Genomic DNA, 22,853 nt, shown 5'->3' with positions numbered 1-22,853 from the left:
GAACTATCCCTAAACTTTCCTCCTGTTATCTACCACAAGCCAGCAGTCTCAAACAGCAGTTACTGCTTATGACGGGAAGTGAAAAACACCAAATAAATACCCTTCCACTGGAGGATGAAAGGGTTCAGGTTGATGCCCACTGCTAGCAACTGTTACTGTGCCAGGTGGGAAGCCTTGGTCTGGTTGAACCAGGAGAGGCACCCAGGCAAGCCCATGGGAGAATCAAGCCATGTACTCCAGAGAACCCTGCAGTAAGTGTCAGTAGAGAAGAGCCCAGGTTTGTCATTTTCACCCTCGGTTAGACTCCACTTTCAAGCCTCTAACGACAACAACAAAAAAAGTATGGCTTAAGTGACACAACTAAGGCCAGGAGCTGGTTAATTCAGGGACAAGCAGTATCCAAAAGAAAGGGCTAAGTCAGCTTATTCGACAGCCCCCACCCGAAGCATACCACAGTTCCTCTCACCAGTTTTTCAGGAGAATCGGAATTCTAAGGCTAATTTAATCTAGCAGGCTTCCCATTTAGAAAAGTGGAGACTGATCCGAGCCATTAATTTACATGCCAGGAAGGGAAAACCAGTGATGACAGAAACAGGCATTAAGGACAGTTAAGAACAAAGCCACTGACTTCAGTATCTTAATTAAAACAAGCAACATTAAAAATATAAATAATAAACTAACAGGGTTGACAGAGAAGCAATTTTAGATCTGGAAAGATACTGACATGTAAACAGAAAGTGAACTGACCACTCCAAACACCCTGAAAAACTAAACGCCCCGTGGAAACACCAGGCAGAAGCAAAGGCTACACGAAGGCAAGAAAACTCCCTTCTAGGGCTCCCGGGGACATGCAGACCAGCGGGCATTGGGGCTTCTGTCACTTCAGTTATCCTGGGCACTTCTCTTTTCTTCAATTCCCAACAGTGTGTGGTACAATCTCACTATTTAACTGTACTGTTTGCCTGTTGTCTCCCAAAGTGGCTGACTGACCTCCCCTTCCTGCAGGGGACTTCCCACCCCACTGTATTGCATCTTTCCTATCCCCGAATCTGTTTTGTTTGGCTTTTACTTGGGGTCTGGGCTCCTTACGTCCCTGACCTACCTTCTTCCCACAGTCATTCTTTTCTATGCCCTTCCCTTAGAACCTACAACCTTATCTCTCCATCTTGCAGAGCTGAGTTTCTCTCCACTGTCAGCCTTGGCCCCTATGCTTGCCTGTACATCTGGCTTTCCCCATATGGGCCTCCCACTCCATGCCGGTGCTGGCCTCTTTCTTGCCGGTGAACTTGTCTGGAGAGTAGATACTGGCACATTCGGTTTGGAATTTCTTCTATTTTCCTGTGTCTTTACTGGTCTCCTAGCCATATCTGAGGTATTCTCCCGGGACATTAAGAAGGTATATTTCTTTGCGCTTGCACTTCTCGGACACCCTCCTTCCATCCTCCTCAAAGCCTGTGACGATTCTCACCATATGCTTCTCAGTGCATAACATGTGTCCAACCAATGGTTTGGGAGACTCCCGAGAGTCGAAGGTTCCCTTCTCTGTTTATAAGTACCCTGCGATGTGAACTCATATATTCCCAAGATGTACACAATTGTTTGTGCCCGCCTCTGTGTGTATGCATGTGTGTGGGAGCCTGTGGAAGCTCTGCTGGCCCAGGTTTCTGCCTCTCTGGTGGCTCTGCCTAGGACTATTTTTCTCCGTATGCATTTAAAGTGCTTGACACTAGTGGGAGCTCAACAGATGTTAATTCTTTTCTCCACTTTTGTCTAAGTAGGGTGTCCCTCTGCCTAACTGCCTGTTTTATGACATGAACTGGAGTATATTCTTTAGTAGGCACTGAGCTATTTCTGAAAGCTCCATCGGGTGTAGCTCTTTCCATCTCTCTGAACAAAATGTGACTGGACCCACATATGGTATAGCCTTTCCTTCGACAATGTGTCCACTTTCGTCTCTCTACTCCATATCCCCCTATTACATGGCCCTAATCGGCTTCCTTGTATCCCCAGGTAGTTAAGTGTCTTTTGGTGCCCTACTCTTTAAGTGTGAAAGTGTTCCTGGGTTTGGACTCCCAACTGCGGGTTACGTGCCCCTGAGCCCCTTCCCGTAGCAGACAGGCGCTGGGAGTATGGTTAGAGAGGGACACCTCAGGTTTCTCTCTGGGGTCCAGAAAGAGATCGCAGTCTCTGCTCAGAATGGCCCCTGTCTCCCCACAACCTCCGGGCTCGCTGCTCGCCCACGACAGCGACTCAGCCCCGCAGGACGAGGCGCGCCTCTCGGCTACGCCAGGCTTCCGAGAATTCCTTTCCCGAGAACCTGCCGTCCTGTTCCCAGTTCCCAGTTGTGTTTGAGGTTTCTGGTGTCTCTCCCCGGGATGCGAAGTCGCTTTGCTGCCATACGGGACGCGGGACGTCTCCGGCAGCCCCCAAAGTGCCAGTGTCCCCGAGTCCCGGGGAGTGCAAGGTGTGTCCCCCCCCCCGTCCCCTCCCCCTCCCCGCAGCGCCCGTGTCCTGGCCTTCCCGAGTACACGGTGTACACTCCCGCCTACACGCGGGGTGCCAGTGTGTCCAAGTCCCGGGGAGCACAAGTTCTGTCCTCACCCCACGGGGCGCCGCTGCCCCTCGCCCTGCGGCTTCGCAGACCCTCGGCGGGCGTTCCCCTGAAAACTCGGGCCGCCGGCTGCCGGCTGCCGGCGGCCCCGGCTTCATTACTGGTAGCTGCGCGCGCCCTCTCCGTGGGTAGGTAGGGCGGTCGCCGCGCTCCTCTCGGGACCCGACAAGGCAGGAACCCGCGGGCGCCGTCGGAAAGTCCCGCAGCGGCGGCGGAGCCCAGGCCCGGCCGACCCCACCGCCAGGGGCCGCCCGCCCGCGCCCTCGTCGCCCCCCCCCCCGGCCCCGGCGCCCCCCGGCCGGCTCCGCTCCGCCGCCGGGCGACGAAGCAGCAGCGGGAGCCAGCGCCCCACCGGCGCCGCGCCAGGGGCCGGGCAGAAAGAGCGCAGTGGCCGCCGCCTCCCCGAGCGCTGCCCGGCCGCTAGCTCACCTTGTGGCTCTGGTAAGTCTCCAGCGCCCGGATCGCCGTCTCGGTGAGCTTCACATGCAGCACGGTGATGTTGTCCTGACCCAGCCGCCCGCACGCCAGCCCGTAGCGCTGCTCCTCCCGCAGCCCCGCCGCCCCCCCCGCCGCCATCTTAAACTCCCCGGGGTGCCACCGCGGACGCCGCTCGGGCTCCAGCCTCCACTGCGGCCGCGGCTGCTCGGGCTCCTGCAGCCGCCGCCACAGCTACGGCCATCCCGCTGCTGACGTACTGTCATATACTGCGCGCAGCTAGACCTCGGGCTTCCACCGCGGCCCGCCGCCCCACCCTCGGGCCCGCGCCCCGCCCTGGCCTCCGCTCATTGGCCTGGATCCCCCGAGAGCCGCTCTCATTGGCCGTCCTTCACCTCAAGGGGGCGGGGCCCAAAGTCGCCGGAGTTTTGCTCGGGACGGGACGTCCGACAGAGGAGAGGCTGACGTCGGGGTGATGCGCCGAGTTAATCGCATCTGACGTCACGCCTCGTCTTGCCTCGCCTGTGGCGATTGGCTGATCCGATTTGGGGATCCCCCCCTCCGCTAATTGGGCGTCAAGGTTACCAGGTCTGGTTGTCTCAGTCGGAGCCCCGCCCCTGAAGGGTAATAGTGGACCGAACGCAGTAACAGTCTACCTGCCCCTGTGGTCGGTCCCTCGCGAAGATCCCCATCCGGTAAAGGCAGGACAGGTGACCAAGTATGGATTTCTATCTTCCGACAGCTGCAGACGCTTTGGACCTTGATGTGCCTCTGTGGGGCGGATACCGTAGGATGTTTCCAGAGCTTTTCCTTAAAAGGAAGTTCACTAGAGGGGTGGAACAGACTATACTTTATTCTAGACTTGGAATTACCTAGTTGGCTGTAGTCTTCGGTATTTGTATGGAGCAACTGCAGAAGACTAAATGTGTTTCACGTGGTCACCATGGTACAATAGAGTTCAACATAAGGTCTTTCAAAATCAACTCATATATGTGTGTGGTCTTATAGGAACAGAATATGCCCTGGACTCACCATATGATTAGGATTATGCCTTTTTGTGGGGGTGGGGGTTTGAGACAGGGTTTCTCTGTGGCTTTGGAGGCTGTCCTGGAACTAGATCTTGTAGTCTAGGCTGGTCTCAAAACTCACAGAGATCCACCTGCCTCTGCCTCCCGAGTGCTGGGATTAAAGGCGTGGGCCACCACCGTCCAGCGGATTATGTCTTCTTAATCCGGAGTGGGATGGGGGATGGGAAACCCATGCTGTTTTGCTGTTTGGGATTTCTTCTGTCAGAGGGCCCTGGAAGAGGAGAACTGATCTTGACCTCCGTGAAAAGAACAGACAGCTATTCTCTCAGTCTGTTTGAGATCTGTATGTTTCGTTTGACAGGACTGTGAGAAAATCTGACTAGGTTTTAGGTTAGGAGAAGGTCTTATTGAGGTTAAACGGAGGAGGCAGAGGCCAAAGTGTAAGGAGGCTTGGCTTACTTTCTACTGTAGTTTATGCTGTGTGTGGGTATGGCTAGAGGAGGGCGTTAAACCAGTTCTCTGTAAGCTGTGTGTGGACAGACTAAATAGGTTTCCCCTGAGAAGGCCAACTAATTGGTTGATCAGAAACACAAGACAAGGTTGGGATGTAACGTATGAGAGAATAATAATACTAATTTTAAAATACCACAATAAGACAATATCTGAGCTGAGGTTGAGGGATTGACTGTGGAGGGTTCTAGGTCAGCTTGAGCTACAAACTGAGCTCCTGTCTCAAAAAAAAAAAAAAAAAAAAAAAAAAAAAAAGCAGGGATAGTTATTCTGTTTTGAAGATAAAAACATACCTTTTTTGTTTTAAAATTTGAGATGTTCATTGTTAGTCTGATTGTAAAACCTTACCATGTGTTTTCTGGGATTCTTTTTATAGGCATTTAATCAATATTTTTTTTTAGCTTTTAAATACAGTTGGTGCTATGATCTCCTTTGATTCCTTATCCACTCCATACCTGAGTAAATCCCCCTTTTTTCCCAGCCCTTGAGCATTTCATGTTTATACTGCAAGTCTCAAGGAATTACCTTTCTGTAGTGTAGAGATTAAATAAAAGCATGGGTGTCCAGTCTAGTTTCATCAGGAGATACTACTTTGTAAATTGTCCTAATTTCAGCCCCTTAGTATTGGTTCTGTTAGCATGCGGTTTACAACTGTTGACTTTAATATTTATATAGTGTCAGTTACCTTAAATTCATGGAATAAGGAAATTAAGGCAGTAGCACAGATGAATTACAAAATTTACTTTTAGAGGGGAAAAATAAAAGCTTCATATTTCCTCATAAAAGTACCTTATTTAAACACTTCATGTCTAAGTGAAATATAGTCTGAATAGGAATTCTGGGTGAATTCTTTATTCTTCTTTACTTCTATAGGGAAAAACTTACCACATTTCTAAAGCCTTAGTTACTTGTGGGTGGAGTGAAGATGGGGATGGGGGAGGTTTGACTAGAACAAGTTAAGCCTGTATCCTACTGCTTTTCCGGTGGGTAAATCCCTGCCCACAGGAGTTCCTAACTTAGTCTCCTCTTACAAAGAATTCTGATGACATCCAAAGAATGGGGGAGTTTTCATTGTAGCTTTCAATGTCTAATTTCTGCTCCCTTTTCTAGTATCTGATTTTCTTAACTCTAGGTAAAATTTTCCCAATCCTTATTTTAATGGGAATCAAATTTTTAAATGGATAATATGGTGTTGTATTGAGTTAGTGTTTGTTTGCACTTTCTTTTTCCCTTTTGAGCCTTCCAACTGGGGATGGAAGCAATCTTCACAAGCAGTGTCCAACAGACTTCTTGATTAGACCAACCCAAATCAGATGGTCAAGTTGTGCTGCCCATAAAGAAAATTAATCTGAAGGAGGCTGACAAAAGTCTCCCTTTGGGATGGTTACCATTGTATGCATGTTTTCTGTGTCTTTGTTTAGCTTAAATAATTAGTCATTGATTGCCAGCTAAGTCTAACATGCTGTGGAAGAGAATTTAAAAATTAAATCTTATGGTTTCCAGGGGAGTTTTCTGTATAAATGTGAATGAACCAACACAGAGCAAAGCAATTAGAGATTAGTAAATGCTAATTTGGGTATGTTGGTGATGAGCTGTAAAAATGCAAAGAAAGAAGTTCAGAGATGTTTTATGGAGGTGGCAAAACTTTTAAGGTCTTTTGTTGGCCAAGTAGATTCCTGATAATTAAAGGTGGTACACAGACAAAGGCTAATAACAGTTACTGTAATAATACTCTAGATAAACACATTCATTTTGTGAACGAGGAAAGAGACCCTCCTAATTTAAAAGCAATGTGCCTAACTTAATATAATTGGAAGAGATGGTTCTGAGTCAGCTTTTTAATCTAGTGCTGTGCACAGCAAATAGATACTGTTGTTTCACTGGAGAAACCCACCTTAGTGCTATGAAAGGATAGTGGTAGATAATCTGAGCCAGAGTTTGCCATGGTTCTGATGTGTATGTGTGTAGTTCAAGCAGAGGCTGCCTGACTGTTATGAATCTTCTGTCCCTTACACGTAGGAGCAACCCTCATCTCTGGTTGTTGCATATTTAGTGACCACTTCCAATATCTTCAGGACCCATTTGGTACCCAAATTAAGTGAAACAGACCAAACAAAATGTCATGGGAATGGTGGTACCAGATTATGGTAAACTGAGGGTATTTAAAGACCTGATAGTTTCTTAGTCCAGCAGATTATTCTAAGTGAGCTTGAAGGGGTTCAGTGTTGACAGTTAACTTTTAGGCAAATCTCAACAACAATAATTTTCACGTGAACCTTTTGATTTTTATTGGCATATAACCAAACATTTTAATGTATATTCTCTGTATAGTAAAGTCTTTGAGCCTGCTGTCTCAGCACTTGAGAAGCTGAGGGGGTTGAATTAAGTGTTCCAAGCCAGGTTGGACAATAAAGTGAGATAAAATGAGGGTTTTTTTTTTTTTAATAGTTTATGGTTAGAAAGGGTTGAGATGGACTAAAGCGCGATATAGATAAAAAGAACCAGAGGTTTTCCACTGAGTGGGTTTCAGCAAACTTCTATTTCTGTAGAGTGTATGTTTATCTAGGGTTGGATTAAGAGTGGTATGCATATGGATGTTGGGAAGGGAGGTTGAGTGTTTCTGTAGGCATATATAGAAAGAAAGCCCAAGTCAAACAATTGTCTGAAAGAGACAGCCCATCCTGGCAGTCCTTCAGATACCCTGTTCCATGCTCCCTCTTGAATACTAGAAAGTTCATACCCTGGTACAGGCAGCTGTAGTGATATAGTACCCCTTTGGTCTTAGCCTTGGTAGAGGTAAGAACTCTTTAGAGGCTTGGCTGCTCTTTTTTTCTGATCTTCAGACAAGGTTTATTTGTTAGATTACAAGTAATATATCACTACAGGCAGCCCGTGCTCCTGCCCACAGGTTATCCTTCTATGACCATCCTCCTCTATACTTAGCCTCCAAAGTTCCTTCCTCGTAGGACAGTCTGACTCTTAATTGTTTGGTGTAGGGAAAGTTGGTTAACCTCTTGGTACCCTATTATCTACTGAGCATCCTTGCATCCTCTTCTGTTCTGTTCCTTCCTTGACACTGGGAGCTGAGTAGTGTGAGTGTACAAGGTTTTCTTTATTATTTTTAGATTTGTCAAACACAACAGACTTTTCTCCAGAGATCCATTACTTCATTTTTCACTAACACCCCTGTAAGCTGGTTTTTGCTCTAAAGGTAGTGGGACCTGGGAGAATGGAGTCAATAAATGAGGCAGACTAAAGACTCATGCAATAGCCAGCTTTATTCATAGCACCAAGCAATTTATACTCTGGTGGTTAAGAAGAGTCACATGGCAAAGCGTGCAATCACAAGGGCAAGGTGAACATGGCCAGCAAGTCTTGAGCAACAATAAATAATAACAGTGGTAGGTTGTGATGAGTAATTAGAAGTCAGCTCAGTCCCATCCACTGTACCTGAGAGGAACATGAAAGCAAAATCCAAGAGCAATTCTGTGTTTTAAAGAAACCGAGGTCATAAGACTTTGTTTCTTGTGGTTTTTCTCCAAACATTCAGAAATTTCCTGACATGACATAAGCTTCTTTCTCTCTGATTTTGTGGTTGTTTTCTCTTCTTTTTTGCCTTTCTTTGAAGAGATATCTTTAAGAGGTTGTGTGTCCTTTGGAAAGAAAAAGTCATATTTATTAACTTTCATACCAAAGCAACAATAAAATTAACTCTTGTCTTGATGAAGGGAACTCAGTGACCATTATCTCTTTTTTATACTTAATCATTGCTTTATGGCTTTTCAGCACAGTAGAAAACCCTAGATAATGTCAAATAGATTCTAAGAACAGTGCTGAAAAACAGCTCCAAATAAATTCAAGGTTTAGGCAAAAGGGGAATGCGCTGCTTGTCTGTCCAGCTTTTCACCTCTAAATATGCTAATAGTGAACAAACACCATCAACACCAAGAAATAGGATCTGGACATAGAGCCCCAGGCGTGCCTCAAACCATCTCCAGTCTTGAGTGATGAGATTACAGTCATGTCTCACAATAAGAAGCTAGTAAGCTTCTTACTTGATAAGGCTTTATAGTTTAGAGGCAATTAAGTAATATTATCTCTGAATTTCTTTCTCCTAGAACTTTGTGAAGTAGCTATTGTTCTAGACTCTCTGTACTTTTGAGATAAATGAAACTGAGAGAGGTTGTGTATGATTCATGTTATGAGTAATAGAGTCAGGCCAGATCTCAGACTTCTTTTCCAACTCTAGCAGTCTCCTTTTGGACATGGCTTTGAGGTCTGAAGAGTTAAACTGAACATGCCATGTTGGCCCCTCATGGGCACACTGGGAACTGGTTTTGTTGATGCTGTTGAAACAATACTGAATCATGATTTGTGCTGCATTGCAACTTTTTGTGTATAAATATGTACAGTACATATGTGCCCATTTGAAAAAACTCATGATAATTCAAAATGATTAGATTTATAGTTGTCATATGTTTGCTTATATCGCATGTCATTCATACACATGATTTATTTGACAATGTGTCTTTGGTCAAAAGTATCCCAACGTTGTCACTTGTTCCATGGGAAAATGCCATTTACTTTATGACATGATTTCTAGTACTTACTGTGGCAGAAAGTATACAATAAACATAGCTCACTTAGAAACTTGGAAGAGCTTTCTGATTCAACTTAGAGGGCTAGAATTACTGCTGTGGTAGGTCACATTTTTAGTCATTCAAATACCGACTCAAGTATTTGATCCTTTATAGTGTCCTTATTGAGGACCTTCCACTATTGCTTGAAATTTGGGAAATTAAGCAACATGATACTTTTAGGATACAATATTTACAGAGCTAGAACTAGGCAGTGAAGTCTACCAGGAGGTGAGCTACAAGGATAATGACATAGCAGTTCTAGATTGCTAGAAACTATTCAGCTCAGCACACAGGAAAAAGTTTCATGGAAAAGTTAGCACTGGGGTGTAAGCTTATATTATTGTTTGGAGCCAAAGTGTCCCCCACAGGCTCATAGGACTCAATGCTGTTCCCAGTTGGTGATGCTGTTTTGGAGGGTGGTGGAGCCTTTGGGATGTAAGGCCTAACCAGCAGATGTAACTACTAGGGGAGACACCTGGGGGTGAAAAACTGTTTTCCCATTTGCTTCTCAATTGTGAGTCAACTCCTTCTAAAGATATGTGAGCAGAGCCAAGCCAGCCACCATGCCTTTCCACCAGAAGGACTATTTTATATCCCCTCAAACTGGGAAGTAATATAAACGTATTCTTTGGGATGCTTCTGACAGCTGACTGTCACAGTCATGGGAAATGACTTTTGTACCTGTGATAAATTATTAAAACATTTTAAATATAAGGATGTTAGGGGCTAGTGGGAGATGAGTGGGGAAAGGACAGTATTTTGGTTTAACTAGTGCTTGCAAGAGAGTATGAAGAGAGTTTTTCCTGTTAGCTTAAGGAGCATATACTCACCGGGCAGTGGTGGCACACACCTTTAATCCCAGCACTCAGGAGGCTGAGGCAGGCAGCTGAGGCCAACCTGGTCTACAACGTGATATCTAGGACAGCCAAGATCACACAAAGAAATCCTGTCTTGAAAACAAACCAACCAACAAACAAACCAAAAAACAAAAATAAAACAGAAGCACAGACTTGTGAGCAATGGGACATTGTTGCTCTTGAATTGGAGCTCCCTAATTCAAACTAGACATATTTTGGGGAATGAGGAATGAGTAATAGATGATAATGGGAGATATTTGGAGAAAGAAGCCAAGTTAGGAAGCAAAACACAATGAACCCTATAGTCAAGTGCCAATAATGGGAACAGAGAGGAAGAGGAGGACATGAAAGACTCCATGACAAGGGGAATGGCTGGTTTGGCAAGGCTATTTAGGTATGAGAGGTGAGTTGTACCAGAAATTACTATTTTCATGTTCCTAGGAGATGTGATAGGAAAAATAAGGAAAAGGGGAGAAGAGCTGGCTATATTAGAGCTAGTGTTGAACTCAATATCTGGCAGACATTTGAAAATGTGTGTGTAAGACCTGAGAATCTACACCTTGGAGTAATGACAGTGGTGGAATTGAACACACTTTCTAAGTGATATGATGAGGCAAGAGGGTGAGAAAGGAAAGAAAGAACTGGGAAGTCTTCCCAAATTCCAAGCCCACCTTAAGGGCTACACACCTCTCTCCTATTTAGAATTATGGCAACCATGAACTACTCATACTGGCACTGATATTTGCTACCTTTGGTGTCTGTCTGTGTGTGTGTGTGTGTGTGTGTGTGTGTGTGTGTGTGTGTGTGTGTGTGTGTGCGTGTGTGTGTATGTGTGTATACATGTGCAGGCACCCGTGCACGTGTGTATGTTCTTCTGTGTAGTTCAAAGATCTTCCTAGCTTGATATTACTTCAGTCATTTGCATTCAGACATGTTACATTTTTGAATGGAGGAAAAAAAAAGTTGGATTCATTATTTCTCTTTAGACATTATTATTATTTGGTACACACTCATGGAAAGTTGTCTTGGCTTTGTATACCTCACAGGAAGTATAACAGTTTGGTGCAACAGTTTGGGAGCTTGATGGCACTTTGATCTGGAAAGTACAGAGAACAAAAGAGATAAGCAGGGAGAGTAAGCACACAGACCAATTACCACAGTGGCTTTGTACTAGAAGTTTGAAATAGGATTTTCTAGTGAGACGATGAACAATTTGAGGCTCAAACAACAATTTGAAAATATATTTAGTAAAATTTCATTGTTATTAATAATTATCATGCATTTACTGAAATAAAGCTTGCTGAGTGTCCACTAAATTCTCTCTCCTAACCAAACTAAAATTTCACTCAGTCCAACTGAATTTTATTCAACTGGGGAAGGAATCCATGCAGCTCAAGGGCCTATATTGATGTACCATGCCTCCTTCAAATTGTTTTAGCAAATTAATATTAATAATGTCTAATTAATAGAAATGTGTCTGGGACTCTATAATCTGGTCCCAGAAGGACGGCCATGGACTGAAAATAAGGAGAACTTTGGTTTCTGATTCTGTTTCTTTAATTCTTGCCCTGGACAAATGACTTCTGTTTTGTAAGAAAATGATTCTAGGTGACTTAAAAACTCATACTATTGGAACTGCAATGTTCTTTTTCTGAAAAATCTCTCAACTAAAATTAAAAAAGTGTGCTATAATTTGATTTACCTGCAAAGGAGTATTAAGTTCACCAGAGGTACCCACGTTTCTTAAAACAACAGTCTAGAATGTTGATGATTTATTATGACTGTGACCATGGGTGAAGCCCTGAGGCTCAAGTTAGCAGATTATATTAATATTTCATAGTATAGACAGCCAGACAGCATGATTTTACTTCCTTGATTTTACATAAAGAAAGATGTCTTAAGCAGATTTTTGACTTGCTAAGTATCTTTGCCTCACTGTTAGGTTCTTTTTTTCTAAAAACAGTTCTCTCTTGTAGGTTAAAAATAAATGTGTTTTATGGACTCACTCTGATTGTAGAGGTTTAAGCAGATTGATTGCTCATTTTGAATATTTGATAAGAATACACTGAATATTTACCTTAACTATACCAGATATGAAGGAATTTGGATTTTTTTTTAAATGGTAGCTATCCCCAAAGTTTGTTATAAAATATTCAAGTACTAGAATAAACTTTTTGAGTTTATTTATAATTTTTATATGGTAAAGTTTTTCTTTGGGGCATATAATTTTTTATAATTGACAATGTTAAATTTTTTTCCCCACACCGTTGCTTTAGTTAGGGTTACTATTATTGTGATGAAACAGGGTTTGTCTTAAAAAGCCTAAATTACAGTTCTCTGAGGAAAGCCAAGGCAAGAACTCAATATGGTCAAAAACTCGTAGGAGCTGATGCAGAGGCCATAGAGGAATGCTGTTGAATGTCTCAGTCTTCATGACTTGCTTAGATTGCTTTCTTATAATATCCAGGACCATCAGCCTGTAGCTAGCACTGTTCACAGTGGGCTGGGCCCACCCACACCAATCATTAAGAAAATGCCCTACAGGCCTACCTATAGCCTGATCTTATACAGGTTTCCTCCTCTGAGATGACTCCACCTTGTGTCAAGCTGACATAAAATTAGCCAACATAACCACCAAAAAATTTCCTTGAAAATGTGCTATCCATTTGAGTTCAGATCATCACCCTGCCCACCCTAAGTCTTAAGCAACCCCTGTTGTCTTTTCCAGAATCCCATCTAAATTGAGGCTTTTTCACTAATCAGAATGCACTTGAGATTCACTCATGTTTCTGTATACCCCTGTAGTTTATATCTTCTTGTTGCTTAGAAGTGTGTGTGTGTGTACAGTTTGTATAATGGTTAAAGGATATTGACACTGTTTCCATGCTAGGGGTATTATGTATAAAGGCTACTATATACATTCATTAATGACTTTCACTTGAACATAAGTATTATTTCTCTTTGGCAAATACATACAAGTGAGCTAAGTATTATGTATTACAAGCATGTACTTGACCTTGTAAGAAACTGCCAGTTTTCTAAGATGGTTGTACCATTTTACATTTGATGGTTTAAGTTTCTCTGTAACCCTAGCATTTGGTAACTTAGTATTGTTATGTTTTTTATTTATTGTAGTTGTCTTATAGCAGTGCTTCTGAACATTCCTAATCCTGCTATCCTATAATATAGTTCCTCATGTTGTGGTGACCTTCAACCGTAAAATTATTTTGTTGCTACTTCATATCTGTAGTTTTGCTACTATTATGAATCATAATGTAAATATCTGATATACAGGATATCTGATAGGGGTTATGACCCACAAGTTGAGAACAACTGTCTTAGAGTATACCGAAATACTTCCGTTTTAAACCTGGGTTGGTACATGGCCCAAACAGCTCCTGTAGATAGTAACTATATCCTAGCTTGATATGGAAATAAGTTGTAACCTTTAGGTTGGGGGTATTTTAGCTGGCTAGTTTTATGTCAGTGTCTTAGCTGTGGAAGAGACACCATGACCATGGCAACTCTTATAAAAGAAAATATTTACTTGGGGCTGGCTTGAGGTTTAGCCCTTTATCATCATGGTGTGAAACAACAGCATGTAGACAGACATGGTGCTGGAGAAGGAAATGAAAGTTTTACATTTTGACATGCATACCACATTTGGCATAGCTTGAGCATATGAGACCTCAAATCCCACCTCTATAATGACATACTTCCTCTAGCAAGGCCATACCTATTCTAACAAGGCCATACCTCCTAATAGTGCCACCCCCTAAGGGACAAGCACTCAAACACATGAGTCTATAGGAGCCATACTTATTCAAACCACCACAGTCAGCTTGACTGAAAGGAGGGAACCTCAATTGAGAAAATGCCTCCATAAGATCTGGCTATAGGGCATTTACTTAATTAGTGATTTATAGAATGTGCCCAGCCCATTGTGAGTGGTACCATCCTTGGATTGGTGGTCCTGGGTTGAAAGCAGACTGAGCAAGCCATGAAGATCAGTCCAGTAAGTAGCAGTCCTCCATGGCCTCTGCATCAGTTTCTGCCTCCATGAAGAACAAAGATATGGAAGTTTAAGCCAAATAAACCCATTTTTCATCAAGGTTCTTTGGTCACTGCTTTTTATCACATCAGTAGTAACCCTAACTCAGACAGGTTGTTCTCTTTGTTTAATTTGAGACAGTCATCCTATGTCACCCAGGCTTTCCTCAAGTTCCTGTTCCTCCCTCCTCAGCTTCTTTAATGATGCCATTATGGTTCTGTATCCTTAAAACCAGGGTTAGAGGATATCAAGCAGTCACAGCCTTTGAATTTCAGCCTATTACAGGCTTTAAAAGTTAAATGCTCACTTTGATCAGTGTTTTTCCTCCTCTTTCCTCCTCCTTCTCTCTCTCTCTTCCCTTAGAAACACTTTAATAGTAGTTTTGAAAAGCATTTTTGTATCCTGGTATCCCATGGAGTTTTAGCAGTAAAACTGTTACTTGTGCAAATCAGAATCTGATACCAACTAAATGGGGACAGCCTTGCCAAAAAACAAGAATAAGTTCTTCCATGAGGTTGTTTCTTTATGCATATTATTACTTTAGCTATGAATGTCACCTGCACCTGTGGTAGGTGGAGCTTAACCAACTTTGGAATAATGTGTGTTTCTTGGTCAAGTATACTTTGTTAGATTTAACTGGTCTCAGTTTTTCTTTTAAGAATAGTAGTGTCTCAATTATGGCCTTAATTTGCATTTCTCCAGGGACTAATGCTACAGAGCTGGTTTCATGTGCTAACTTACCATGTGTTTCTCCTTTGTAAAAGGATTCACATCTTTTGTACTTTTTAAAAACTGGGTATTGAGCTATATTTGTCACATACACATACACATGCACATGTGCGCGCGCACGCACGCACACGCACACATACACACACACACACACACACACACACACACACACTTGTTAGATGTCTTGTCAACACTTGCCCTGGGTGTTATGCTTTTACTTTTTTTATTCTCTTACCACTTTCTTTGGCAAAACAAATTTTGATGGAGTCCAATTCATCCATTTTTTTCCTGTTATATATAATACATTGATGGCATGTTTAATAACTCTACCTAGATCAAGGTTACAAAGATTTTCTTATACATTCATTTCCCTCCATGTCCTAGAACTTCCCATTGGTTTTGAACTCTGTTGTCCATTTTGAGTTAATTTCTGTTTGAGATAGTGTCTGGCTTTACTTTCTGGCATTTGGCATTCCACTGTTTGTTAAAAGTGTGTTCTCCACTGAATACCTTTGTACCTGTGGCAAAAATCAATCATGGACCTATTTTTGGCCTCAGGGCTCTGTATCAACCTTGTCTATTCTTTGTCAGTACCTCACAGTTGTGCTTATTGTAACTTTATGGTAGAATTAGCTTTTGAACACCACCGATAGGAAGATATTCGGTGAAGTACTTTAGCCAATCTTCCTTTCAGTAGTCTTATGCAAATAAGTTATTTCTCAATGATCTTACTGTCTCCTAAGTTCAACTTAGACACTGATTATAAACCTAAAATAAATGGTGGCCATTCTTCTTTTACCCCTTTATTGGAGAGTGAGAGAGAGACCTCAGCCCCTGTGGTATTTATATTGTGTTTCTCAAATTAATGTAAAACACACACACAAACATTTCAAGAAAGCCATCTACTAAATTCCCAACTCCAAAACTTCCCTTAAGGGGCTTCCCAAGAAGTGACCACCTCTGACAGTCCCTTGTGTCTGCCTAAACGTCCAGACTGTGGTGATACTTTACTAGTCATTAATAACTAGCTTCCTGTCTGGTAGAGTGGCAGTTGGTGGCACCCAGCTGTTATGACTCATCCTGTTTAAGGCAGCCTTTTGAAGACTGATATTTATACGAGTGAGATTGAATGATGTCCGATTGGGAAAATTTTCTTTATAAAAGTAGTTTGATTCCTAGTGCCTGGAAAATGGAACTTTAGTCTTCTTAGCAGGTATTCTCCAATTGCCATTCTTTGTATGAACTCAGTGAATAGATAAATGTTATTTTCATCAAGTATTTGTACCAGCAGTTATTTTCTCCTGAAAAACAAACAAGCATTGCAACTTCTTAAACAAGAAAATGACAAGAAAAAATACTTTTGCATACTCATTTTTTTTTAGTAATTTCTAAGCTTTGTGTATTTTGATATTCTTTCAAAACTCACAAAATTCCCTACTCAGGCTGTGATCTGTTACACTTGGAAATGGTGGGAGAATTCTTGGGCTCCTCAGGTATGCCTTACTCCTAGGTTGCTGAATTTAACTCCTGTTTTCATATTTGTCATATTTTTGGGCCTGACAGGCTTAGGAATATTATTTTAGAAGACAGAATATGTGTTCAGAGGTGGAAATCTTTATAGTCAGAGGACAAAGTGTTATAAATACACCAAAAAGAACAATATTGGAACAGTATCCCTCAAAATGTTGGCCAGGAAATATGTACTTTAAAAAAATTAGTTACAAAAATAATATTTTTCTTACTTTAGAAAAGATGAAAGAGCATGCAAAGAAAAGAGCCTGTGATTAACCTTGGGACAGGGCACACGCTGACTCACTGTTACTAGCAGCCTTATGTAGGGTAGACCAGATTTCCTCAGCATCTCTACAGGATTCTTTGGTACATACATAACTATATCCCCAGATAAAAAGGAAATTAAATTGCAACTGAACCATTTCTAATACTAAGAAGTACTAGTTTCCTGTGGTAATCAAAGTTCTGTTGGAAATACAGCATTTCCTAACACTGGGTAATAACAGATGATTTTTAGCTGGGTATTGGTGACACCCTAGGGCAGAAGTTCTTAGACCTTACTATACATACATGAGGATCACCTGGCAGCTTGTTAAAATTTAGATCTCTGGGTCCCAGTGCTGAGAGATTTAGCAGGTCTGGGAAGCAGCCAGTACTCTGCATTTAATAGCCTTGCTTTCGGCACTGTTGGTCATTTCTCACAAGGTCACCACATTTTTCAAACAAATTCTTTTGCTCTTACTAAACTTTAAACATTGTATTTCATTTAGCATAAGTGTTATAAGACTTAATGATGGGACTTTAGGCTTAGTGGTAACTAATTTAGAATTCCTAGGTATAAACTAAGACATAGTATTGAGTAAGCATCTAATACACAGACTTCTAAGCAAAACTTTTTTCAAATAGAAGTTACTAGGTACACAATTTCCACTTTCAAGTTATCTGTGCATCTACAGATAGTATTAGATAAGGGTATAGCCCAGGAATAGATACCTAGGGAATTTCACAAGGTTCTTTCATAATCATTTATTGCCTACTGTGCCCTTAATTATGTTACTCAGTATCCCATTAGGTTAGTTGTGAATTTAGTAATTGGTCCCCTGATAATAGCCAGGGGGTGTCAACCCATGATGCTCCATCCCATAATGGTCATGCTGGAGACAGAACAGAAGTTGCAGCTTTCTACCTTGTTTCCTTTCTAAGAATAGGATATTTTCCACAATACAACAGAAGTCCCTAGGGAGTTATAGGCCTCTAACTCAGGAATGTACCCATGACCTACTTTTAAAAGTAATTTGAAGATGCTGCCAAACATGATCAAAGCCTAGGCTACCCACTAGCTATTCTGAAGAACTAGAATAACTTTGATATTATCTGCCACATCAGCAGCTTTAATCCATTTTGAATAGGGTTTTCTCCTATCTCTGCTAATACTTACACTAGATAAAACATGTCTAGCGTCTGGTTCAAAGCTAGATGCTAGCTTTGTTTGCACAAACCAATTCATGTAAGTTGTTTCTGTACATATACAACAAATGCTTGTTTGGATATGGTCTCTCCTAGAAAGATACTGGCTTGCTGCAGCCTTGGTCTCTAGCTAGTAGGTCCAATAACTGAGAGGTGATTGGATTGTGAGAGCTCTGACTTTGTCAGTGGGTTAGCACATTGATGGGTTTATAATTTGATGCCAATGTTGAGAAGTAGTAGAAATACTTGGAAATGGCTACTGGGGTCATACACCGGGAAGGTAGTCTTTGTCCCAGCTGTCTCTGCATCGACCTCTTTTCTATCTTGTTGCTCCAAGGAGAATGAGCATCCTCTCCCACAGGTACCTATTGCCATGATATTCTTTGTATCTCAGGCCCAAGGCTATGGAGCCAGTAGAACAAAACGCCTGAAACCATGAACCAAAATATATCTTTCCTTTTCCAAATGTTTTCTGTCAGGTGTTTTGTCTCAGTGATAATAGCTGACAAACCGGGGCTGAAGAGATGGCTGGTTGTTAAGAGCACTTGATGCTCTTGCAGAATACCCAAGGTCTATTGCTAGTACCCATATACATCTGTAGCTGCATTTACAGCTACACTCTCTTCTGACCTCCACTGTCACTGTGTGACTGTGGTGCACACACATACATGGGGGCAAGGCACTCATACACATAAAAAATTTAAAAATAAAGTATTTTTTTTTAAATAGCTGACAAACCAAAAGGGTAATCAGACTTGCTGACCTGGTATTTATACTCAGAATTCCTCAGTTGGCAGATAAGAATCCTAAGAATCTTTTCCTTGTTGAAATGAATCCAGTGCTTGTGGTTCTTTTATAAATACTTGGCCTAATAAAACATTTCAGGATTTTTGGACTCCCCAGTTTGCATCATTTAACAGTCTTTTGGATTGTGAACTGAAGGGGTTCTGTTCCTGCCAAGGACTCATTCCTAATCACTACCAGCAACCCAGTGCTGACTTGACTTTGATTGGTTCAAGGTGTTTCTAACTGAATGAGCTCATCTATCCTTTTTGTGCTGGCATCTTTAATAAAATCAGTCTGTATTTTCTAAAGTTGTTCAGCTATATATAGCTGTATTTTTGTTTAGCAGAAATTCTATAGCAGCAGCAGTTGTGCAGAGTGTTATGGCCCTGGGGAGAGTGGCTGAAGGACCCGGGGGAGACTGGCCGAAGGACCCTGGGGAGACTGGCCGAAGGACCCTGGGGAGACTGGCCGAAGGACCCTGGGGAGACTGACAGAAGGACCCTGGGGAGACTGGCTGAAGGACCCTGGGGAGACTGGCTGAAGGACCCTGGGGAGACTGGCTGAAGGACCCTGGGGAGACTGGCTGAAGGACCCTGGGGTGACTGACAGAAAGACCCTGGGGAGACTGGCTGAAGGACCCTGGGGAGACTGGCTGAAGGACCCTGGGGAGACTGACTGAAGGACCCGGGGGAGAGTGGCTGAAGGACCCTGGGGTGACTGGCCGAAGGACCCTGGGAGAGACTGGCCGAAGGACCCTGGGGTGACTGACCAAAGGACCCTGGGGTGACTGACAGAAGGACTCTGGGGAGACTGGCTGAAGGGCCATGAAAACGGATAGCCTAATCTAGGTGCCACAGATTAGACTCTCTTGCTTCATTGTCTGGATGGACCAAGTAAATTTACTTTGATAAGACTCAATTCATCACAAGTAAGTGAAGGTGACAATAGTCCTATGTCATGGGGTGAAGCATTAAACGGTTGACAGACTCAAAAGCACTCGGAACCATTGACTAATACTGGTGAAATAGTTACTGAAGAGGACACCTGCACAGCGGGGCCTCCCTTCCAGACTCAGGGTTAGGCAAAACCACACTCAAACACCTGTTTTCACAGAGAGATTCTTTAAGTGGGGAAGAAAAGTTAGTGGCTGCTTTCTGACTCAGGCAGAAAATCAGCAGCAAATGACTTTGCAAGCATCATTCTTAGGAAAAGAAAGAGGGGAGGTCTGTTAGAGGGGGCTAGGGTATGGTGGTAAAGGAGACAGGATGAGGGAGAAGGGGAAGGGGACAAAGGAAAGGGAGTAGGGGTATTTGTCCTAGAGGGACAAAGGACTGCCTCTGGACAGAGGAGGCAGATGTGGCCCATATGCAAATGGAAGTTTATAAAGGTAATGGGGAAACCCCGTGTTTGGATGAGATGTTTAATTTTAATTGGGCATGTTAATTAGGTGAACCAAAGGGGGCTGCTGATTTCTGGACTTTGGTAGTCAGCCTCTGGAGGAGGAAGTGGTCAAATATGGGGAAAAAGACCTTGGTGGCAGCTTTAGCCATGTAATCTAATGGTTTTTGTTTGCTTGTTTATCAAGAGAGAGGGAACAGGGAGAAGGACAAGGCCTGTCAGGGCCAGTGTCCCTTCAGATACCATAGTCAAAACTTGCCCTAAGGTTCTGAGCAAATTAATTTGGGGGGGGCTTAGGCATTGGTATATTGTATAAATTCTTACATGGCTTTATTGTTCAGTTAGGTTGAGAATTACTGGACTAGGTCTTAAAGTCTAGGCTAATAGATACTATCATGGATGTATATACTTACCCTTTTGGTCTTTCATTTTCTACTATTTAGAGGTGTTTGTGTTATTGTTCTGTTTAGGAAGTGTTCTAGGAAGACATGACACATTAACAACAAATGCATACTAGCTATACTTTATAATAAAAAATTCTTTATTACTCTTTCTCAGCATGTGTGTGTGTGCACGCGCGCGCACACACACACACACACACACACACATTCTTTTGTGTGGGTAAATACACATGTATATATGCTTATGTGTGGAGGCTGGAGGACAACCTTGAGTATCATACTCAAGAAATTCATCCATGTGCTTTGTGACTGGGTTTCCTATTAGCTGTACTAGTTTTGTATGGCTAAACTTTACCTGGGAAGATGCTACAATGCTACAAGCACATCTATTCACCCCAGATAGGGATTCCAGAACAGAACAAAGTCCTATACCACTAAAGCCCAACTTGGTGAATCAATGAGTTTTATTGGGCTCACTTACAGGGATATGAGGGAGGAGTTACTTACAGAAATATGCATGAGAGCTACTTACAGGAGCACAAATAACTCAAAGACAAAAACATTGCCAGAGACCAACCCAGCCATGGGTGCCAGCTCATAAAATCTGGGAACCTGGGGCACACTGCACAACCTGCAGGCAGTTCAGCAGGTTGGAGTGTCCTTTCCAGTTGCCTTAGTTGGTTTAAACATCTTCCAGGCAGCCAGTTGGTTTCTGCTTCTCCCACACAGTTGGCCTGGTCTCAGTCTTCTTTACAGCTCAGCCTCCTTCAGTCGTAGAAGGACACTCAGCTTTTATTGTTCGCTCCTGCAGAAAGGAGCCTAGTGAATCTGGTCAGTTTCAGGAACTTTTCAAAGCTTTTATTGGTTGTTTGCCTTTCTGTTTAAGGAGCTTCCCTGTGGATTGGAAAGTTTCAGTCTTAGAGAAACTATTCCACAACAGCTAGATTGGCTGGCCAATGCAGCCCAGGGATACAAATGTCTCTATCTCCCAAGTATTGAAATTATAGACATTATTTATGTGGGGTCTGGTAGAACTCAGACCCATGTGCTTGCAATGTCAGAAATCTATCTGCCTGCCACTGCCTCCCGAGTGCTGACTGGAAAGGTGCCCACCACCACACCTGGCTCCAGCTTAGATTCTTAAAGGTTTTAAGTCAAGAAGTTTTTCAACTCAGAGCATGGTAAGTTTTGCTCTATAGCAACTTCAACTCCTGTCCAATAGCATAATATGGAAATTCATAGCTTCATAATAACCATGATTTGGTTACTAAATCCAGACATGCTCATGAAGAACAAAAGAGCATATTGATTGAATATTTGGAGTCTGATAAGTTGTAATGAGTTAGGTTACTAGGTGGCTACTTATGCTATTGAATGAATTAACACTTCTTAAATGTGGGGAATTCACACCTTGCTTTATCACTTCTTCTAGTAAATTGATGGCAACATCCAAAAGATTGCAGTATATTTCTAAAAAAAAAGTCCAAATGTGGCTCATATTAAAGAATGATGGATTTTAGAAGCTTTGGGGCCCTACCTATGATGTAATGTTGATAATTTCTTTATAGACAAAATAGGAAAATACAGAGAAGGAGATAAAAAACAGCCACCACCTAATTACTTGAAACTCTATAACCTAAAAATTCATCACTAAGAACATTATATACCATTTTTCTACCATGCATATATATAGTGAGATTATACATACACATATGCAAGAGCTTAATCTCAGGCTATACCACAGATGAAAATTTACAAATATGCTATTAAGACATTTTCTGAGAGTATCATTTATAAGGAAACATATTTTTTAAGTTTTATCTTTAGTATAGATAACATTACCTCAAGATAAAGAATGTAAACCAAAGTAATAGTGATATTGGTTGGGACAGAAAAACAGAATTATGAAGAATGATGTGTGTTATTTCAGATCATTATTTTACCAACAAATTATTTATGATATGGTTGAAAAATGTGGGTCTAAAATATAGGATCAAAAGATTTTCAAGAGAATTAGGTTAATGTTTACTTTTTTGTGAGTATTTAAATGCATAATTTAATTATATGATTATTTGGATGTATTTCTCATATTTAATATGTGGGAACCTTGTTCCTCAGTATAAAGGAATAAGAAATGTAAGATGATGAGGTCATGAAAGCTCTGCCTTACGAGTGGAATAATGTTATCATGGGTGTGGCCTTTCTGTGAAGGTAGTTTATCTTTTTCTTGTTCTCTCTTGCCACATGGAACTCTGGAATGTTACTAAGTAGCCGGAGGAACATCATTAGGTGTGGCCTCTCAATTTTGGACTTTTTAACCTTCAAATCCATGAACATATACATCCCTATTCCTTATAAATTAGCCTGTCTCATACCTGGGCATGGGGATGCACACCTGTAATCTCAGCATTTGGGATGTGAGTGCAGA

At 42.1% G+C, this 22,853-nt stretch overlaps 1 protein-coding gene and 2 pseudogenes across 1 annotated transcript in view; all 3 read right to left on the bottom strand.

Annotated features, from left to right (window-relative positions):
• Ell2 (elongation factor for RNA polymerase II 2) overlaps positions 1–3,360 on the bottom strand; it is a 68,876-nt gene extending 65,516 nt beyond the window's left edge. Inside the window, exon 1 of the mRNA XM_051182761.1 lies at positions 3,041–3,360. Coding sequence (XP_051038718.1) covers positions 3,041–3,187 — 147 coding nt within the window. The 5' untranslated portion in view covers positions 3,188–3,360. The remainder of the gene's footprint in view (positions 1–3,040) is intronic.
• The window catches only part of LOC127220920 (60S ribosomal protein L7-like), a 123,519-nt pseudogene continuing 103,854 nt past the window's right edge, over positions 3,189–22,853 (bottom strand).
• LOC127220943 (uncharacterized) lies at positions 14,563–14,710 on the bottom strand (annotated as a pseudogene).

This window comes from Phodopus roborovskii, unplaced genomic scaffold (genome assembly GCF_943737965.1).
Source record: "Phodopus roborovskii unplaced genomic scaffold, PHOROB, whole genome shotgun sequence".
NCBI lineage: Eukaryota > Metazoa > Chordata > Mammalia > Rodentia > Cricetidae > Phodopus > Phodopus roborovskii.
This window is presented reverse-complemented; position numbering and strand designations above follow the sequence as displayed.